The 15,845-nt window shown below is 43.9% G+C and overlaps 3 protein-coding genes across 5 annotated transcripts; 2 read left to right on the forward strand and 1 right to left on the reverse strand.

Annotated features, from left to right (window-relative positions):
• Positions 1-159: 159 nt before the first annotated feature.
• LOC136411870 (zinc finger protein 502-like) lies at positions 160-3,382 on the reverse strand. Of its 3 annotated transcripts, none has more exons than XM_066394654.1 (13): positions 3,021-3,382; positions 2,781-2,970; positions 2,576-2,725; positions 2,190-2,522; positions 1,926-2,133; positions 1,748-1,869; positions 1,523-1,693; positions 1,400-1,473; positions 1,192-1,336; positions 993-1,138; positions 565-725; positions 448-515; positions 160-402 (listed from the first exon to the last, which is right to left on the reverse strand). In XM_066394654.1, the coding sequence occupies exons 1-13, from the start codon at positions 3,174-3,176 to the stop codon at positions 245-247; spliced, it is 2,082 nt and encodes a 693-aa protein (XP_066250751.1). In that variant the 5' UTR covers positions 3,177-3,382; the 3' UTR covers positions 160-244. The 3 variants fall into 3 exon arrangements, with proteins under 3 accessions (XP_066250751.1, XP_066250750.1, XP_066250752.1); XM_066394653.1 differs by having other exon boundaries at positions 1,748-1,875; positions 3,021-3,381; XM_066394655.1 differs by lacking the exons at positions 160-402; positions 448-515 and having other exon boundaries at positions 571-808; positions 1,748-1,875.
• A 372-nt stretch (positions 3,383-3,754) lies between these two features.
• LOC136411873 (polyisoprenoid diphosphate/phosphate phosphohydrolase PLPP6) lies at positions 3,755-4,868 on the forward strand. The gene is made up of 5 exons (XM_066394659.1): positions 3,755-3,951; positions 4,010-4,147; positions 4,196-4,295; positions 4,352-4,474; positions 4,567-4,868. Exons 1-5 carry the CDS (start codon positions 3,925-3,927, stop codon positions 4,842-4,844), a joined length of 666 nt encoding a protein of 221 aa, XP_066250756.1. The 5' UTR covers positions 3,755-3,924; the 3' UTR covers positions 4,845-4,868.
• A 1,137-nt stretch (positions 4,869-6,005) lies between these two features.
• On the forward strand, positions 6,006-15,797 carry LOC136411586 (microtubule-associated protein futsch-like). The gene is given in 21 exon segments (XM_066394218.1): positions 6,006-6,606; positions 6,832-6,945; positions 6,999-7,149; positions 7,201-7,390; positions 8,169-8,289; positions 8,349-8,497; positions 8,549-9,709; positions 9,760-9,918; positions 9,969-10,118; positions 10,169-10,404; positions 11,473-11,993; positions 12,050-12,247; positions 12,301-12,511; positions 12,568-12,973; positions 13,024-13,169; positions 13,264-13,550; positions 13,599-13,762; positions 13,814-14,557; positions 14,697-15,021; positions 15,024-15,273; positions 15,329-15,797. Coding segments are annotated over 20 exon segments (5,955 nt in total). The 5' UTR covers positions 6,006-6,606; positions 6,832-6,893; the 3' UTR covers positions 15,663-15,797.
• The last annotated feature ends 48 nt before the right edge of the window (positions 15,798-15,845 follow it).

Here is a 15,845-nt window from a genome sequence, read left to right on the forward strand (position 1 = left end):
ACAACAGCAATGACGTTGGCGACGTTGCTGTGTTGTAATAGATCTGGGAATTTTTTATTGTTTTATTTTACGTAAAAAATTAATAAAAAACAAAGTTGATTTTTTCTTGATTGATAAACATAAAAAACTTAGGTTTTTCTTGAATAAAAAAAAACCTGATTACTTAAAAAAAATACAATCTACTTAATACACAACAGTCTTAAATGCTTAGCCTTGAAAATCAATTCAGGCAGTTCTACTAGCGTTATGAGGCCGAAGAGACAGGGACCGCAATCTCAGTTATAACGTCTTTATCGCACTGCAATTTTTCCACCCTCTTGTGGTACTTTTTCTGATGCGATACCATGCTGGAACGCGACACGAATTGCTTGCCGCAGGTCTCACAGGTAAATGGCCGATCTCCTGGAAAAATGGGTACAGAACAGTTAACGAAATTTCAATGATTACCTGTATGGCTCTTCTTGTGATTGGCCATTGGGGTGAACTGAGTAAAGGTGCGTCCGCAAATATCACAACTGAAAGAAAATGGCGCTTCAAAGGAGAAAGTTATTTTGTGGTAATTACCTATAAGGCCTTTCTCCAGTGTGCATTCTTCTGTGGCATTTAAGGGCATCTCTCCTAGCGAAGGCTTTACCGCACATTTCACACACGAAAGACTTTTCACCAGTGTGCACTGTTAGGTGGATTTTCAAGTCTAGAGAGGCCAAGAAACCTTTGCCGCACACCTTGAATAAAAACAAGCTACACGGAATCCATTGTTAAATTTTTGATGAAAATTTGAGTCATCAGGTATAGATATCAACGCTTTCTAAAAAGTTACTGACGTTTATCAATGAGTTCTCTTGATCACCCTACCTCAGATATACTAGATATTCCCTTTTTTTTTTCACATATTGTTCATTCATTACTGCTTTTGTGCTTTATTACCCTTGACGTACACCCAGTGTACCAGAAAAAACAACTCCTAGCATTTCTCTTCTTAACAACATTACCTCGCAGATAAAGGTTTTCTCCCCTGTATGAATGCGCGAGTGCGTCTGCAAATAGCTCTTAGAGACGAATCTCTTCTCGCATATCTTACAAGAATATTTCCGGTTATCCACCCCTGAATGAATCTTTTCGTGCGCCATACACAAACCTGAAAACAAGACCTATGCATATTGGCCGCTACACTTTCGACTCAGGGCATACTTTTCGTAATGAATCCTCTATTGCATATGCTGCAGGTGAAGGGCTTTACACCCAAGTGGCGGTTAGTGTGGTCCGACAAAGACTGTTTCGTTTTGAAATTGATACCGCACATGGCGCAGTGAAAGGGCTTTACGTCTGAATGTACCTGAAAGTCCATGTTATGCCTATGTATTATACAAGATTTTAGGAAAGGGAATTGATTATTTACCCTTTGATGGACCATGAGGTAACTTTTGCACTGAAACCCTTTTCCACAAGTTGGACACCTCAGGACATACTGACCTAAATCACCTGTTAATCATTTGTTAAAATAAATTAGACGTAATTTTACCTGTATGCTTGGCTTCATGCTGTGTTAGCCCAATTTTGGACCTAAAAGCCTTATCACAACTTTTGCACTTATAGGGCCTCTCGCCTGTGTGTTTTGTCATGTGTTCAGCTAGTTTATAATTTGATTTATATGATTTTCCACAAACTGAGCATATCTTCGGGCCTACTTTGCCTAAAAAATATCTGTCCTGAGCCAATATCATAGAGAAAATAGCTTTTTTAGTACCAATCTTTGGTTTTTCTTCTTCAGGGGGGCCTTCTATCGAATCAACTACGGAAGGTAGTTCCAACACTCCTGATTCATTGGAAACATCATCAGTCTGTTCCTGCTCCAAACTGTCTTCATTTCTAAACCTAAATGAACATATTCATTCTAATGGAAAAACACTCATAAAATTCCATACCCTCCAATACTGTCTAAAGAGAGATCCTCTTTGTAGTTCATAATCAACTGAGATTCTAAATTTTTCTCCCTCCCCTCTGGGCTTTTAGAATGGAAATAAAGAAACTTTTCACCATCCAACTCATACTTAAAACAATTATTTAATGCTGCAGGACAATTGTCAGATAGTGATTTAGACACAGATTTATCAAACAATAATTTGCTCAAACCTACTAAGAAAAAATTACACTATAATATAATCCTAAACTAATATAAACTGTCAAACCTTCATCTTGGTTGCTCGAACCATTCAACACTGTATCTTGATGAGCAATAATTCGATTAAAATCTGCATGCACCTCAACACCTAAACTATTATCACTTATTCCTTGATTTTCCACATAATCTGACTCAGCAGGTTTCATATAAGTCTCACTCTCACTATGAGTGTAGAGGTTACTATGAACAACTGAGACCTCCAAATTTGCAGATTCAGTTAAGAGTTGGTCCTGAATTAAACATAAATTATCATTGGGGAAATTTTCAGGGTTTTGGGAGGCTTGTAAGGCTTCTAGGTTATCCTGCACACTCTGTAAGCTGTGATTTGACAAGTCTTGCCCTAATGGTTTTCAATTATATTATACAAAAAAGGTACCAAATTGTGTTTTATACCTGCCACACCCAAATCAAGTCCTCCTAAGTGAGTATTATGTTGTAGTACTGAATAATCCCCCTCATCTGACCCCTCTTGTCTGTGATCTAACTGAGGTATAGAGATTTGGTCATGGGTATGCAAATCCCCACTCAAAATCTGGTTATTAACTGAAGAAATCCAATTATCTTTTACCAAAATTATCCATAAGATTTTAATAATTACCTGGCACAATCATAACATTCTCAATCTGCACTAAACATTGCTGTGTGCTCCCTCCACTCTTCAGCTGCTTGTATACTGCAAGCAAAAACTGCTCAGTCCGAAAGGACCGATATTTGAAATCCCAAAACATATCCAGCTTCACTAAGCAATTTCCGCACAACAACTTGGGAAGTTCATCTTGTTGGTGGATCTACATTATTTTTTAGTACAAAGGGTCCTTCCAAAAAAATTCCCACTTACCTGTATTTGCAGGCAGCTATAAATCTTCTTCCCAAGTTCGCTAAAAGTGTGCTGATCATCGAAGATATGCACGGCCAAATTGTCGGTCTTGGAGCCGCACAACCTGCATAATTCCTCAAATTTGGTGTCTTCCAGCAGGGATGTGGTGCTTGCCATAGCTGTTGGGGGCGATTTGGGGCTTCAGGATTGGGGAATAAGGCCACTTTTGCTTGAGGACAACGCAAGCGGTCCCTGTGGCAATACTTAGTAGATTTTCACTGAGGCGATCATGATTTTTAGTGAAATTTTAGGGGATTTTAAGGTGAAAATTTGGGAAAATATATTGTAAACATTAGAAATGCCAGAGTGACAGTTAGCGTCAAGAAAGGTGATCGCTCATAGTATGAAAAACATTATATTTTCATAAACTATAAAAATAGAAGAGCGGCAACCTTGTTTAACAGGTATCTAAGCTCTATTTTGTTGCACTTTCACATCGAAGAATACAGTAGAATTTGGTTGATTTTAAATGGTTTAAACTTATTTATGGAATTATTTTTTTAAGTATTTCAAACCTCGAAGGAGATCAAACAGAAGTTTCCATGGTGTCTGTTTTCACATAAAAATTGAGAAAGTGAGCAAAACTACCGTTTACTGCTCGTAGAGAATTGGAAAAATCCTTTCTTACACATTGAAACATTGTATCAGAGATGTTGACATTTACATATGATGATTTGACACATCTCAAGATGTCCCGACAAGAATGTGACAAACATCGTTAAAATCACTGTGATAAACAAAATTTAAAAATAAATAACTCTTTATTTTTTTCATTGTTAATAATATTTAAATTTAATTTAATAGTTAGCCAGTTAAAACAACCCTAAAACCTCAGCATTTCCTTATCTAATCAGACAAATAAAATATGTCGGAATCTACACGTCGCACTCAAGTGAGTTTAAATTAAAATCTCGAATCTTGGTTAAACACCTGCAAAACCCCCTTTTCAGGAGGTGGTAAAAAGGCGGCCTCCACTGTGGCTACAACAAGTCCTAGCAATAGACGAGAACATCACCAAAAAATTCGTAATATGGGGCAACAGTCGGTCTCCTTTACATTCTCTAAGGCTGCACTATCGAGCCTTGGAGGTAAGTTTGCATTCCCAACTCATCTTTAGTTAACAAGTCACTGTATAGATTACATGTCATGGCATCCCTTGGCTGGCCTTTTGGATAGCCTTTATATGGTTGTTCAACATGCCCAACTTAGTGCAGTTGCAAGTCAATATGATATTAGGTTTGTTTAAATTAAAAATGAACTATTGGAGGCATTTATAATGGATTTTCTTGTAGCTCTGCTACTTGACATAGTCATTGTTGCCTTGGTCAAGGCATTCTTCCGGAGGAGACGCCCTTTGGGAAATAAACAAGACGCTTTCGTAGAAATTGGACCTGATCAATTTAGCTTCCCTTCAGGTAAACTTTTATTGAGGACGGATTGAAATATCAGCAATCTATGCCTCAACTTTTACCTTTTCAGAATTTCACTCACATTAATTTTCTTCCAGGCCATTGTAGCAGGGCTGCACTAGTCACTGTTATCTTCATCTTCCTGTGGCCTCTGCCCTTCTTTTTTTTTCTTCCTTTATTGGCTTGGACTACCGCTCTCTGCCTAAGTAGAGTGCTGATGGAGAGGCACTATTTGCTAGACGTCTTAGGGGGGGTTGTTCTGGGGATTGCCGAAGGCATTTTGATGGCTTTGCTATGGGTCAGCGAGGATAATGCCAAATGGCTCTATACTATTGTTTCTGACGAGAAATTGGACGGTGGCGATTATCATGTTTAAAGAATGATTGTTAGAGATGATGTTTTTAAATTCTATTAAAATTTCCTGTTTGAAATCTTTCAGTTTTTCATGAGATTTACTCTTCCTTTGAGGGTTCCTCACATTTTCACACATGCCTGGGCATCAAAGTCCTTTTTCCTGCAAGGTCTAATAGGTAAGTTTATTATGTGCCTTCAAATGTGCAACTTCTACGCCAGTGTTTACCAATCAAGCTACACATTTTTCTATATATTCGCACTTCTTAGGAGATTTCCCAGTTAAAAATTCCCTGACGTAAAAGGTCGATTGTCGAAGTTATTAATTTTCAAAATTAACGTTTATGGTGAGATCTGAGGAACGTCGCTGTTTCTGACATGTTCTTGGGTTCATCACATCATAAGTACTGCGAAAACTTCCCCACCGAATCGTTATTTCGAAATTGAATATTGCGTTAAGAGTCGTGCGAAAATTTCCTTTCCTCAATTGAGTAAACTCTTCCATTTATATTTTAATTCGGGGTAGAAAGTCGACTCGTGTCACTTCACTAAGCTTAAAATTGGCGCACCAAAAATGACGCAATTTTTCTGAAAATTATTAAACGGAAAAAGGACTTACTTTGTCCTAGTTTTCAAACATTAAACGTCGATATTTTGAAAACGCTTGGAGCAATTGCCTTAAAAAATGTCTCCAAATTGATCGTCTCGATACGTTCTACGCCCTATGCTCAAAAACCAAAAGAGTTTTTGCAAATCTGTTTGCAAAAACTCTTGGTTTCTGAGATGCTGGGTCCCATTGGTACCTATTTTCGGCGATTTTGAAGGTGCTGTAAAATGAGGGGGACTAAAAATGCTTTCCCAAAACCTCCAGGACCTCATTCAAGATATCTAAGATCAATATAGGACTCATATCGCTTCGTTAAGCCAAGCAACGGCACATCAAAACAGTTTGGGAATCGACAAATAAAATACGATTTTTTGAGGGCATCTTGACCTCGCTTTCATGCTAAACACCTTCGAAATTTGGGCACAACTTCAGCAGAATTGACCTCCAAAAATAGCCATGCGCTAACTAGGCAGCCTGGCTCCCGCACACGCGCTTTTGCAAATTGTCCGGCCCCACTACTTTTCCACACTTTTCTGCTCCATTTCAAACCGACCGATTCGTAGCGTTAGGCGTTTTTTTTTTTTGGTGGAAAATGTCACTCCTGGATCGCTTCTCAGTCCGGTCCTGAGTACGGCTGAGACACCGACGCCCGCGTCACCGGGCCAAAATAGATGCCCAACCAAAAATAGCCCTGGCTGAGTTTTTGGTTCAACATTAGACGGGCACCCGGCGAGACGAAGGTTGTGCGTGACGAGCGCGAAAAGTGGTTGTTTTCCGAACGGATCCGGGGCGCGCGACTCTCGCACTTTCGCTACTGCTTTCCCACCCTTAAGACTGCTCTGTTAACTTCTCAGAAGCGTGACGAACACGATTTGGCAAATCTCTCAAAAAGAGTACTTAATTTCCTGCAGATTCTCAAAAAGCTTCAGCGTTTGTTCCTAATAATAATAGCGAATTCCCCTGTAGCTCACGCATCCATTGCTTCTCAAATCTATGGCTGACGTCCAGGGACTGTAGATGTATACAGTTACATAAACAATAATAAATTGGCGTGACCCTGAGTGAATGCTGCAGCTGATTTTTAACTTGCAAATTCCCTTTGTGCCAAAGGTCCCTTTCTCATTATGCAAAAATAACAACAAATCACTGCAGACCAGTGGCTGGCGTGCGCTAAGTCAAGGTAATGATCCTAAGCGAGCTGTTCCTTTTTTTCGGGACGATCTGCCAACTTTTAGGTGATGCACTTTCGTCACCTTAAAGTTGGCGTTGTTGCGATCCCCCAATAGTAAACAAATTGATTGCGCTCCACGATCGATCTCATTAGCCATCCGAGAACTACCCGAACTATCAGAATCTATTATTTCCCAGCCCGCCCATATCAACCGTTTTACTGTTTTATTTTAAGCATGGAAATGACATTTTCGCCTCTAGAATTACCCGAGTGCGCTACGTGCTATTTAGGAGAAAATGGTGGAAATGGAACGCAGCAATAGACACCGAAATCGACAGCGCAACAAAGGTCAGTAGTAGTAGCGGTCCAACCCTCCCTAGTTGATCACCCCGTTAATTCAGCCAGGAAAGCCCCAAAGGTCCCCATCAAAACTTGGCGGTGGGAGGACGTGCGACGCGCCAGGAAACGCGGAGGATACCCCTGGACTCATCTATATAAGAAGCCCTTCAACGAGGTGGTGGATCCGGACCAATTCACCATGGACGCTTTCAGGTAGCCGCAGATTCGCGCTTTCGAACAATAATCACTAACGGTCACTAATAGAAGAGCCAAGTCGTCTTCTCCCATGGGGCGGGTGGACATATCGGAAGTTTCCTCCTGGGCGGATTACAGCGGCAAAACCACGCCCACGCTGCTGCAGGAGCTGATAAACGAACCGTTGGAAAATGTGACCGCTACGAAGACCAGCAGGCCTGGATCGGTAGTTATTGAGGAGATTGACGATGATTCGCCGGTATGTCGGAAGATTTTTTGAAATTTTGTGAACTTTCTGCGGGCGACTTGAGAGTTTTGCATCAGCAAGACTCGAATTTTTACGTAAAATTATTACGTATTTTTGATGGCGTATTACCGGAGACATAAAAAAATCGCCTCTGCGAAAATTCCTCTCTTGCCTTGATTTGAATGTGATATATTGACCCCCCTACCCACAGTTAAGGGTGGTACTATCTCCAACTCCTCTTGGCCCCCCAACGCCACCATTCCGCAATTTATGAGCTAATGATGGAACAGTAATTGGGACTCTTTTCTTAGGTTTGCTTCCAGATTCTATGACAAACGCATTTTTGGGGTATATTTTGGTGGTAATTTTACTGAATTAATAATAGATTCGCCTAGAAAGTCTATTAAAACGTCTAAAATCGCCGAATTTGCACATTTAATACACCCTTTGAGATGGCCCTAGACGTGGATAGAACCACGAGGGCAGAATCAACTATAGAACGTCTGACGGCCTGGGCAAAATGTTTAAACGTCTCCTCCTTATTCCCAAGAATTGGACACGCTTATGACCCAGAACAATTTTTTCCGTGGAAATTAACCCACGACCACGATTTATAAAAACATATAAATTTAACAGTTTAACAATGAAAATGCCCCAAAAAAGTGAATTTTTATTCCGTTTTTTTTTTCAAAATTGAACCGTCGATATCTCAAAAATCGATGGAGTAATTCTCCTCGAAAATTTACCTTGGCCTAGATCTCGGCAACTCCACTGTTACATTCGATTACAGACCTCAAAATTGAGGGAATCGAGAGCCGGCAGTGCCGGAAGCTCGGTGATTAGCCAATACCTCGACAAAGAAGAACCGGAATCGGCACCCTCTACGAAACCAGACAAAGCTACCAGGTCAGGTAATAAATAACCCTTGACCTTGTTTACGCGTTTAAATCCTACTTTGGTGAATGCATAGAAGAAGAACCCGAAGGGGAAAAGAAGAGGAGGAAATCCATAGAGAGCAGCCACAGTCGGTACAGCCTTTCCCAATTGGGCGTGGTGAAAAAACTGCAGGACGTAAAGCGCAAAATCAAGGTCCCGAAAATATCATTCCCGACTAAGAAGGTTTGAGAAAACAACATGAAAATAAACAAAATCGTGAAATTTCTGTTGCAGAAGTCGCGTAAACGCATCAGCCCCCCCAAAGAAGAAAAGCCCAAGAAACAACCCAAGAAATCAATCAAACCGCAAGAACCAGTCAAACCTGTATATATTCACATCCCTCTGAAACCACCCCCTGGCCAGTCCGATGAGTTCTCCCATTTGGAGTTCGAACCTAAGGAAGGGGGCAAGGAGAGGAAACCTCCTCTAAAAATCAACCCTGCAATGAAACAACTGCTGAAGGATGTACGAAAACTGGGGAACAAGGAACAGGAGAACGCAGGAAGGAACCAAGAAAATGCAGAAAGCCGAGAAGAAAGTGCTGAGTTTCAGAGCAGTGAATCGCAACCTCAGAAACAAAAAGAAGACGTTACTCAAGCAGGGGCATCTGAAAAAGTCACGGAAGTGCAGGCAAATGAAGAACTGCGCAAGCAACCGGAAGGTTTTCCACTAATAGAGAAGCCTTCTGAAGATACACCTTCAACGGACACACCTAAAACTGACTCTCAGATAGAGAAGAAACCTGCTAATGCTGACACGGAATGTGAAGAATCTTTCCCCAAAGAGAAGAAACCCGTCGAAGATCCCCTCCCTGGGGGAGACGAGAACATCAAATCCGACCCTGACGTTTTTGATAACCTCTTCAAAGCCAGTGCTTCCAAAGCAGGCCCATCTATACCTGCTGTACCTCGAAACGTACGAAGTAGGAGTGCAGAACCTCAGGCGAAGAGGCGTCACTCCTTGGAGAGTAGCTACAGCAGGAAGAGTCTCTCCCAACTGGCCTTTATGAAGAAACTTAAGGAGGCTTCAGAGAAGATTAAGAACGCTTTCTCTATGGACAATTTGAAACGCAAACTGTCGTCGACAAGGAAGAGGAAGCAGGAGGAAGAGAAGCTGAAGGAGGAGGAGAAGGGGAAACATAAGAGGATAAAACCGACTAGCGTGGTTAAACCTGACCAGTTTGATCAGTCCAAAAAGGTGGAGCCTGTTTACATTCACATACCCTTAAAGCCTCCTGAAGGGGAGAGTGATGAATTTTCCTATTTATCTGAAGAGCCGGTAACGCAGCCTGAACCAAAAAAGGACGAGAGGACTGATAGTTTGGACAGCACTCAGGGAGATGGAGTGCACTTCATATTTTTGACTCCTCCCAGTGATGACGAACTTTTGGATAAGGTTTGATGAGATTTCTTCTGTTGCTGATTCAAAAAATTGGAATTTTTCAGGACCCAGATATACCCGAAACGCCCTCTTCAGATGAAGGAATATGTTTCACCACCTTGAGGAAGCTGGCCAAAGACGCGGTGGACCAAGTGTCCCCTGAAGACAAAAAGGCATTGGAGACTGTCAGCGAGGAGGTAGTGGGAGAGAAGATATCTGAAGTTGTAAGTTTCTTTGTTTTTTGGCGTGAATGATAATTTTTGTTTATCTCAAGGGAGATTTGATCGAAAATGGGGCAGTGAAGGAAGCGCAGCCGCAAGAACAAATGGTCGTTGACGTCGAGGATGGCCTCAATGAGGCTGCCACTAAGACTGAGGACGTCCTGCTGAAGTCGGCTATCAAGTCCTCAGACTCAGCGGGGCAGGTTAGTGAGCACCTATAAAAGTCTTTTATATTGGGTTTTATTGTTTGCAGAAGCGGGTATCCTTTAAGAAGAAATCAAAGGGAACGAAAGAGAAAAAAGATGAGGATAGCGGGTATGAGGTCATCGAACCTCCTAAAGAGGAGTCATCTAAACCGGAATCTTGTCCCGAAATTGAAGCAGAAAAGTGTCTTATTGCTGGGGATTTAAACGTTTCAGTGGAAGAAGATCCAATTGGGCTGGCCGAGGGAGGTTTGCATGAGGACAATAAATGGTCGAATGATACAGGGTGAGAGATGCAATGATTATTTTAATTTTCCAGCAAGATCTATTAATAACACATAGGAAGTGTAACATTTTAATTAACGAGCCTCGAAGAGAAAATAATCCGGATAGTTTTCATTCACGGGCGCGCTCTTGGCAGTCGCTCAACACTGCAGCCTTTGCAATTAAAAATAATTAACTTCGAAAACGATAGTTCATTATCCCTATCGGTTACGCCCTTGTATTTTCCATGCTGGCCTACACGCACAATGATGTCGCAATCGTCCGAAAAGACACATAAATTCGGCGATATTTCACGACGAGAAGCAGCCAAAACGCATTAAAAATAGTCCAGCTAACAATAGCAGAGACCCGAAATAGCGCAGTGGACCGATGGTATTTGAATCGCGCGTTTCTCCTCGGTTTTCCGTCGGAAAAAGAACCATTAAGTAACGTTTAAAGTTCAGAAATCGCGACTTCAAAGTCTCAGTCCACTCAGCCCTCATGGAACCATCCCGTGGGTTTCGGCGACGCTCTTTTTCCGGGGGTCAGACCGACCGCTCCCTTTCAGAGGGCTCCCGACGTCGCCCGAGAAAAACCGATATTTCTCGCGAAAGCTCGACTGGTTCCAGTGTAGCCTCCCTAGACGTTCGCTGCGCATGTCAGTACTATAAAAGCGATCAGCTGTTGCCTGATCGAAATGCGCAGACGAGCAGGCGACCTGTCAGCTATCCGGCCCCCAATGAGGGCCTCAATGTCCGAAACGTTCCCGCCACCAAAACTGTTCATTTTCGGTAGGAGCTTACATTTATTGGAAATTCAATAATAACATAATTGAATTTATGAGAACTGAACGTTTGAAGATTTTGTAATTTTTTGAAAATTTTGTCGATTGAAGTATTTTCGGAAATGTCAAGTTTAGAAAATGACCTAAAATCGATGTCATTTTGGACCAGAAATTGAAGTGAAGAAGCGACCTCTTTGCGTAAATTGACACGAGCTGTCAATTTACGTCAAAAGTTCCTTTTGAATATCGCGCCAATTTTAGGTGTTTTGACGATTTTTTCTAATGAACTTTTCCTGTCAACGACAGTGACCACGAATACGAGCCAATCAGCGCCCCTCAAGACCTAACCGTGAACGTCTCCGTCGTGGACGGCGACAGCGACCCAAAAGTGATCATCAGCGCCACTGAAATTTTGGAAGCACCAGTGGAGGAGAAGAAGAGATCGTTCTTCGACAGGTTCCATCGAGACAAAGGGGAGCGCAGGAAAAGTCAAAGCGATGACACGGAATCCCGGAGCAGCCACAATCAGGATAGGGAGGAGCGCGGCAAAAGCCCGAACAAGCTGCAGATGGCGCTGAAGCATGGCGCGGAACAAATCAAAACCAAGTCGAATCAGCTGCGCGACAAGTTGCACAACATCCATCTGCCGAAGACGCCCGAGCTGAAGAAACCGCAGTTCAAGAAGCCGGACTTCAAAGGTTTCAAGTTGCCGAAGATTCCCGATACGACCACGCTGCATTTGCCGCACATCAGCTTGCCCGGTGCCAGGAAAACGAGCGAGACAAAAACTGTTGAGACGAGACAGTACTCGACCGAGTCGAATGCCGGTGAGAAATCCGATTATTTATCTTTAATAACAAATTTAATGTCATGGAGATGACAGGTGACTCGGAGGAACAACCGAAACGACACAGATTCGACTTGACGTTCGGAGGAACCTTTCCCCGCTTCAGGAAAACGAAGAAACCTCGTGCCAGTCCAGAGGTGGTGTTCGCCACGGTACCCAGAACCAAGAAAGCACCACCGGGGTTTTCGGCTTCTTCTGAGGGCTCTGATCAGCCCTCAATGGAATTCCAACAAGGTTCTTCACCGTGACTTCGTGTGCTAGTTTTAGATTTCATTTGAAATTTTTAGTGAAAATAGATATGGAGCTACTGAGACGTTATTCGGGGGACGATGACGAACCTGACGAAACAGACAACCATCAGGACATCAACTGCGCAGATTACGTAAGTAGATGGCAACACGGCAACTTTGCCCCCCCGCAAGGGGACCCCAGCGAAGAGGAGCGCATCATCGGTGAGCTGGTAGAGCAGCGATTCGGGAAACTTCCCTCCCATCATAGGTAAGTCTCGCCCATTAACCAACCCAGAGAGCCACAATTTTATTCTTTTCCTGAAGGATTGGCTCAGAAACTTTAGAAGAACGGCTCAGACGGGACGAAGAACGGCCCCGGTACATAGAAATTGAAGAGGAAGAGTTCGACATTCGCATGCTGGAGAAAGATCACATGGTGACGGATCTGGACAACTTGGAGGAGGACCAGGGAGGTTCAAGCGAAGGGAGCGGGAGCTTGCGCAGACGCGGTCGCTTGGGACAGTTGGACATTAACTCTGACGAGTTCTTCGTGGTGCACGAAATCAGAGAGGGTTTTCAAACGCCGGCGAATGCTTTGGCTCAAATGAACGAATACGACCCTATTGGGTCCAACAGGAGTCTACCCGTGGCACAAGAGCCGGTCAAGAAAGCTCCGATCAAAAAGCCGAAGAGGAAAAAGACTCCGCATGCGTCTCAAGAAGAAATACCTGTGAGTGTCTGGTAACTCGAATTTTTCAGAGAATGAAGTTCTTTTGACAGGGCGACGAAGAGTCGATAGATGGTCTGGAGTCACCTTCGCGGCCCAAAAGGAGGAGCAAACGAGTCAAAAAGAGAGACAAGGAAGAGCCCATTGCGCCTTATCAAGAAACAATTACTATGGAACGTGGGTATCCACATGGGCAAAGGTAAGGTTATCATTAATATTAATTTTACTAAAGAACATGCATTTTTTTCTTTGTTTAATGCAAGTGTTCAATTTAATGCATCAAATTTCTACAGGATAGACTTCCCCCGGGAAAGCCTCGGCATCCTGGGAGATGATGAGGGTGACGATCAAGAACTTGAAGAATACCTGCGCAGACAGATAGTGCAGCCCGACCTCCCTCCAAGGAAGCATCGCAGCTTGAAGAGTCTCACTCAATCAGAAAACGAGTCTATATTGATAGAGCAACAGCCAGAGTCGCCTCCCAGGAGGCCTAGCAGAAGGTCGCGGTCTAATACCAGCACTATGTCCAGGAAATCTCCTCCTCCTCTTGAGGATGAAGTTTTCAAGAGGCAACTTCAAGGTACTTACATTCTTTTTTCCGACTATTTTTGTTAATGGTTTTTTACAGAAAAACTAAAAAGCGCAACGCAACCGCCTCTCCAGGAATGCGTGGAGGAACCTTGCATGCAAGACATCAGGGACTACATGGGTTACTCCATTGTGGATAAATCTAAGCAACGCGATCCTCCCCTGCCTCCTCCAAGGACTCCTGCTAGGCGAAAAAAGCGCTCGGTTGGCATCTGTCATTCTACAATCTTTTTCAGTACTAAGTCATAATTTCAGGTTGAAACAGAGGAGCAAAAATTCGCAACGGTGCCTCGCAGTTTCGGGGAACGACCTCCAGTGCGTCCTTTGCGCAACTACAGCACCTTAAGTCACGTGAGGAGCGCCTGTCAATCCCCCTCTTACGAAAATAACGACAAGGAGAATGTGAATATCATCCAATACGTAGAAATCGACGATGATGTCAATAAGGATTTGGTCTCCGGTGATGTTATCCAGAAAATGAGGCAGAGACCTTTACCGGCGCCTCCAAGACCCCCGCGCAAGCCCAAGACCTCCAGACACTCCCTGCAGGACATAACCTCCCAATCGAACATTTTTGCTCAAGAGGAGACCGTCAGTACTCAAACCGAGCCTCTACCTCCAGATTTTGACTGCGAAGAGGTCCGACAGGAGCCCACAGACACCATACTACTGCCCAGAAATTCTGCGAAGGAAGACGTGGTTGTGCAAAGGTTCGAGCTGTATGACCCTCGCAAAGAGGTTCGGAAGGAGCTGATTACTCCTACTCAGTACTCATTTGAGGAGACTGTGACCCATGGAACTTTGGTAGTACGACCATTGGATGGAACCCAACTGGTGCCCGAACATCAGCTGTCTAAAGAGCGAATCGTGCCGATCTCCAGGACCTCCAAGGAAGGTTCGGAGGAGGAGACGTCGGAGGTGCCGGAGTGTTTTAGGAGGCTCAGAAATCCTGAGAGTGGGGATGAGCAGGTTAAGGTGTTGCAAGCAGAGAAGCTTCAGGTGAGGACAAAGTATCTTTTCTTTTGACAAGACTGCTAGATCGAGAACTGAGAAGTAAACAGAATTGAGCCAGATTTTGCACAGATGATGATCTTTGAGGGCTTAAAATGTAGAAAGCGTTTCTTTCACCGCTTTCTAGGTCGCCGATATGGACGTTGACCGCCTGAGAGTGAACCAGCTTATAACCTCCCGAATAGTGACGTCAGAAATCGACTCGTCCTCCATCACCACTAAGGAAATCTCCGGCAAAGAGGGCTCCGTGAGACTAACCGACGTAGAGCTGCCTCCGTATGTCTTAGAGCAGCTTTTGACCAGACAACCCGACTCTTCGGAGCAGCCGCTCGCCCAAAAAAAAACTCCAACTGAGACGCAAAGCCACGACGTAGAAGTAGAGCCCCCGCTGCCCCCACCCCGAGGCTGTACCCTCCAAGAAACGTCTCCCACCAGTCCCACAGCTTCCCCTAGGTGAGTGCGCGTCGTGTGATGGGAAGTGCTCATGTCCCTGAGGCTCATGCCGTCCCTAGAACTCAAATGCTGGACCCCGAAGTGGACGACCAGCCTCCCCCTCGGCCTCCCCAGCCGCTGGAAAGCAGCCTCTACCTTCCCTCCCAGCCTCCGGCTAGTTTCTACGCCTTGCGAGCCAAGCAGTTTGTTGACGAGAACATTCCAGCTGTGCCGAGGCGGAGGCGGCACCACCGATCCAGGCCTGTATCCAGGTCAGTGGCTCTTCCAGTTTAATTAAACGTTTTTTTGCAAAATTAACTATTCCAGGTCTCATTCAACCTCAGAGGAGCTGTCCTCGACCACCGGAGGTCCAAATAGATCCCCTCGGCTGGCGCGCAGGGTTTCTGAGCCCTCGATATCTGAGCTTTCCGGCCGCCTGATCCAGGCCTGCGGTGCCCGCATCAACAACTCCTTAAAAAGACTGATCTATCACCTGACCGAGAACCTCCTGCGCAACGCCGACGGCAACCAGGACCTGCACGTGTTCATGATCATTCTGCTGGTACTGATTGCCGGTTTGATTCTGTTGGGGTACGGCGAGGAGCGCACCATTGTCCACTTACACCATTGGGAGTTCTTCAACTCGCCCAAGGACTTGTGAAATTTGATTATTTGCCCACTTAACATGTTATTTCTCAATTAGTCGAGTAAGGTTTTATTAATTGATTTTGAAAAGTTTGTAGCATCTACGACTTCGAATTGTTACTTAGTTCGTAGAAATAAACACTTATCGTTACGCTGTTGTGCCTCATTCCCTTTAAACCGACACCGATTGACAACGGCG

This window comes from Euwallacea similis, chromosome 10 (genome assembly GCF_039881205.1).
Source record: "Euwallacea similis isolate ESF13 chromosome 10, ESF131.1, whole genome shotgun sequence".
NCBI lineage: Eukaryota > Metazoa > Arthropoda > Insecta > Coleoptera > Curculionidae > Euwallacea > Euwallacea similis.

Excerpts from the sequence above, each read along its gene's own strand:
- LOC136411873 (XM_066394659.1), top strand. The coding sequence starts at position 3,925 with ATGTCGGAATCTACACGTCGCACTCAA. Across the intron at positions 4,296-4,351 it reads GCAAGTCAATATGATATTAG|CTCTGCTACTTGACATAGTC; the intron begins GTTTGTTTAAAT and ends ATTTTCTTGTAG. Across the intron at positions 4,475-4,566 it reads TCAATTTAGCTTCCCTTCAG|GCCATTGTAGCAGGGCTGCA; the intron begins GTAAACTTTTAT and ends ATTTTCTTCCAG.
- LOC136411870 (XM_066394653.1), bottom strand. The coding sequence starts at position 3,176 with ATGGCAAGCACCACATCCCTGCTGGAAGACACCAAATTTGAGGAATTA. Across the intron at positions 2,134-2,189 it reads TTCGAGCAACCAAGATGAAG|GTTTGAGCAAATTATTGTTT; the intron begins GTTTGACAGTTT and ends TTTTCTTAGTAG. Across the intron at positions 1,876-1,925 it reads TCTTTAGACAGTATTGGAGG|GTTTAGAAATGAAGACAGTT; the intron begins GTATGGAATTTT and ends ATGTTCATTTAG.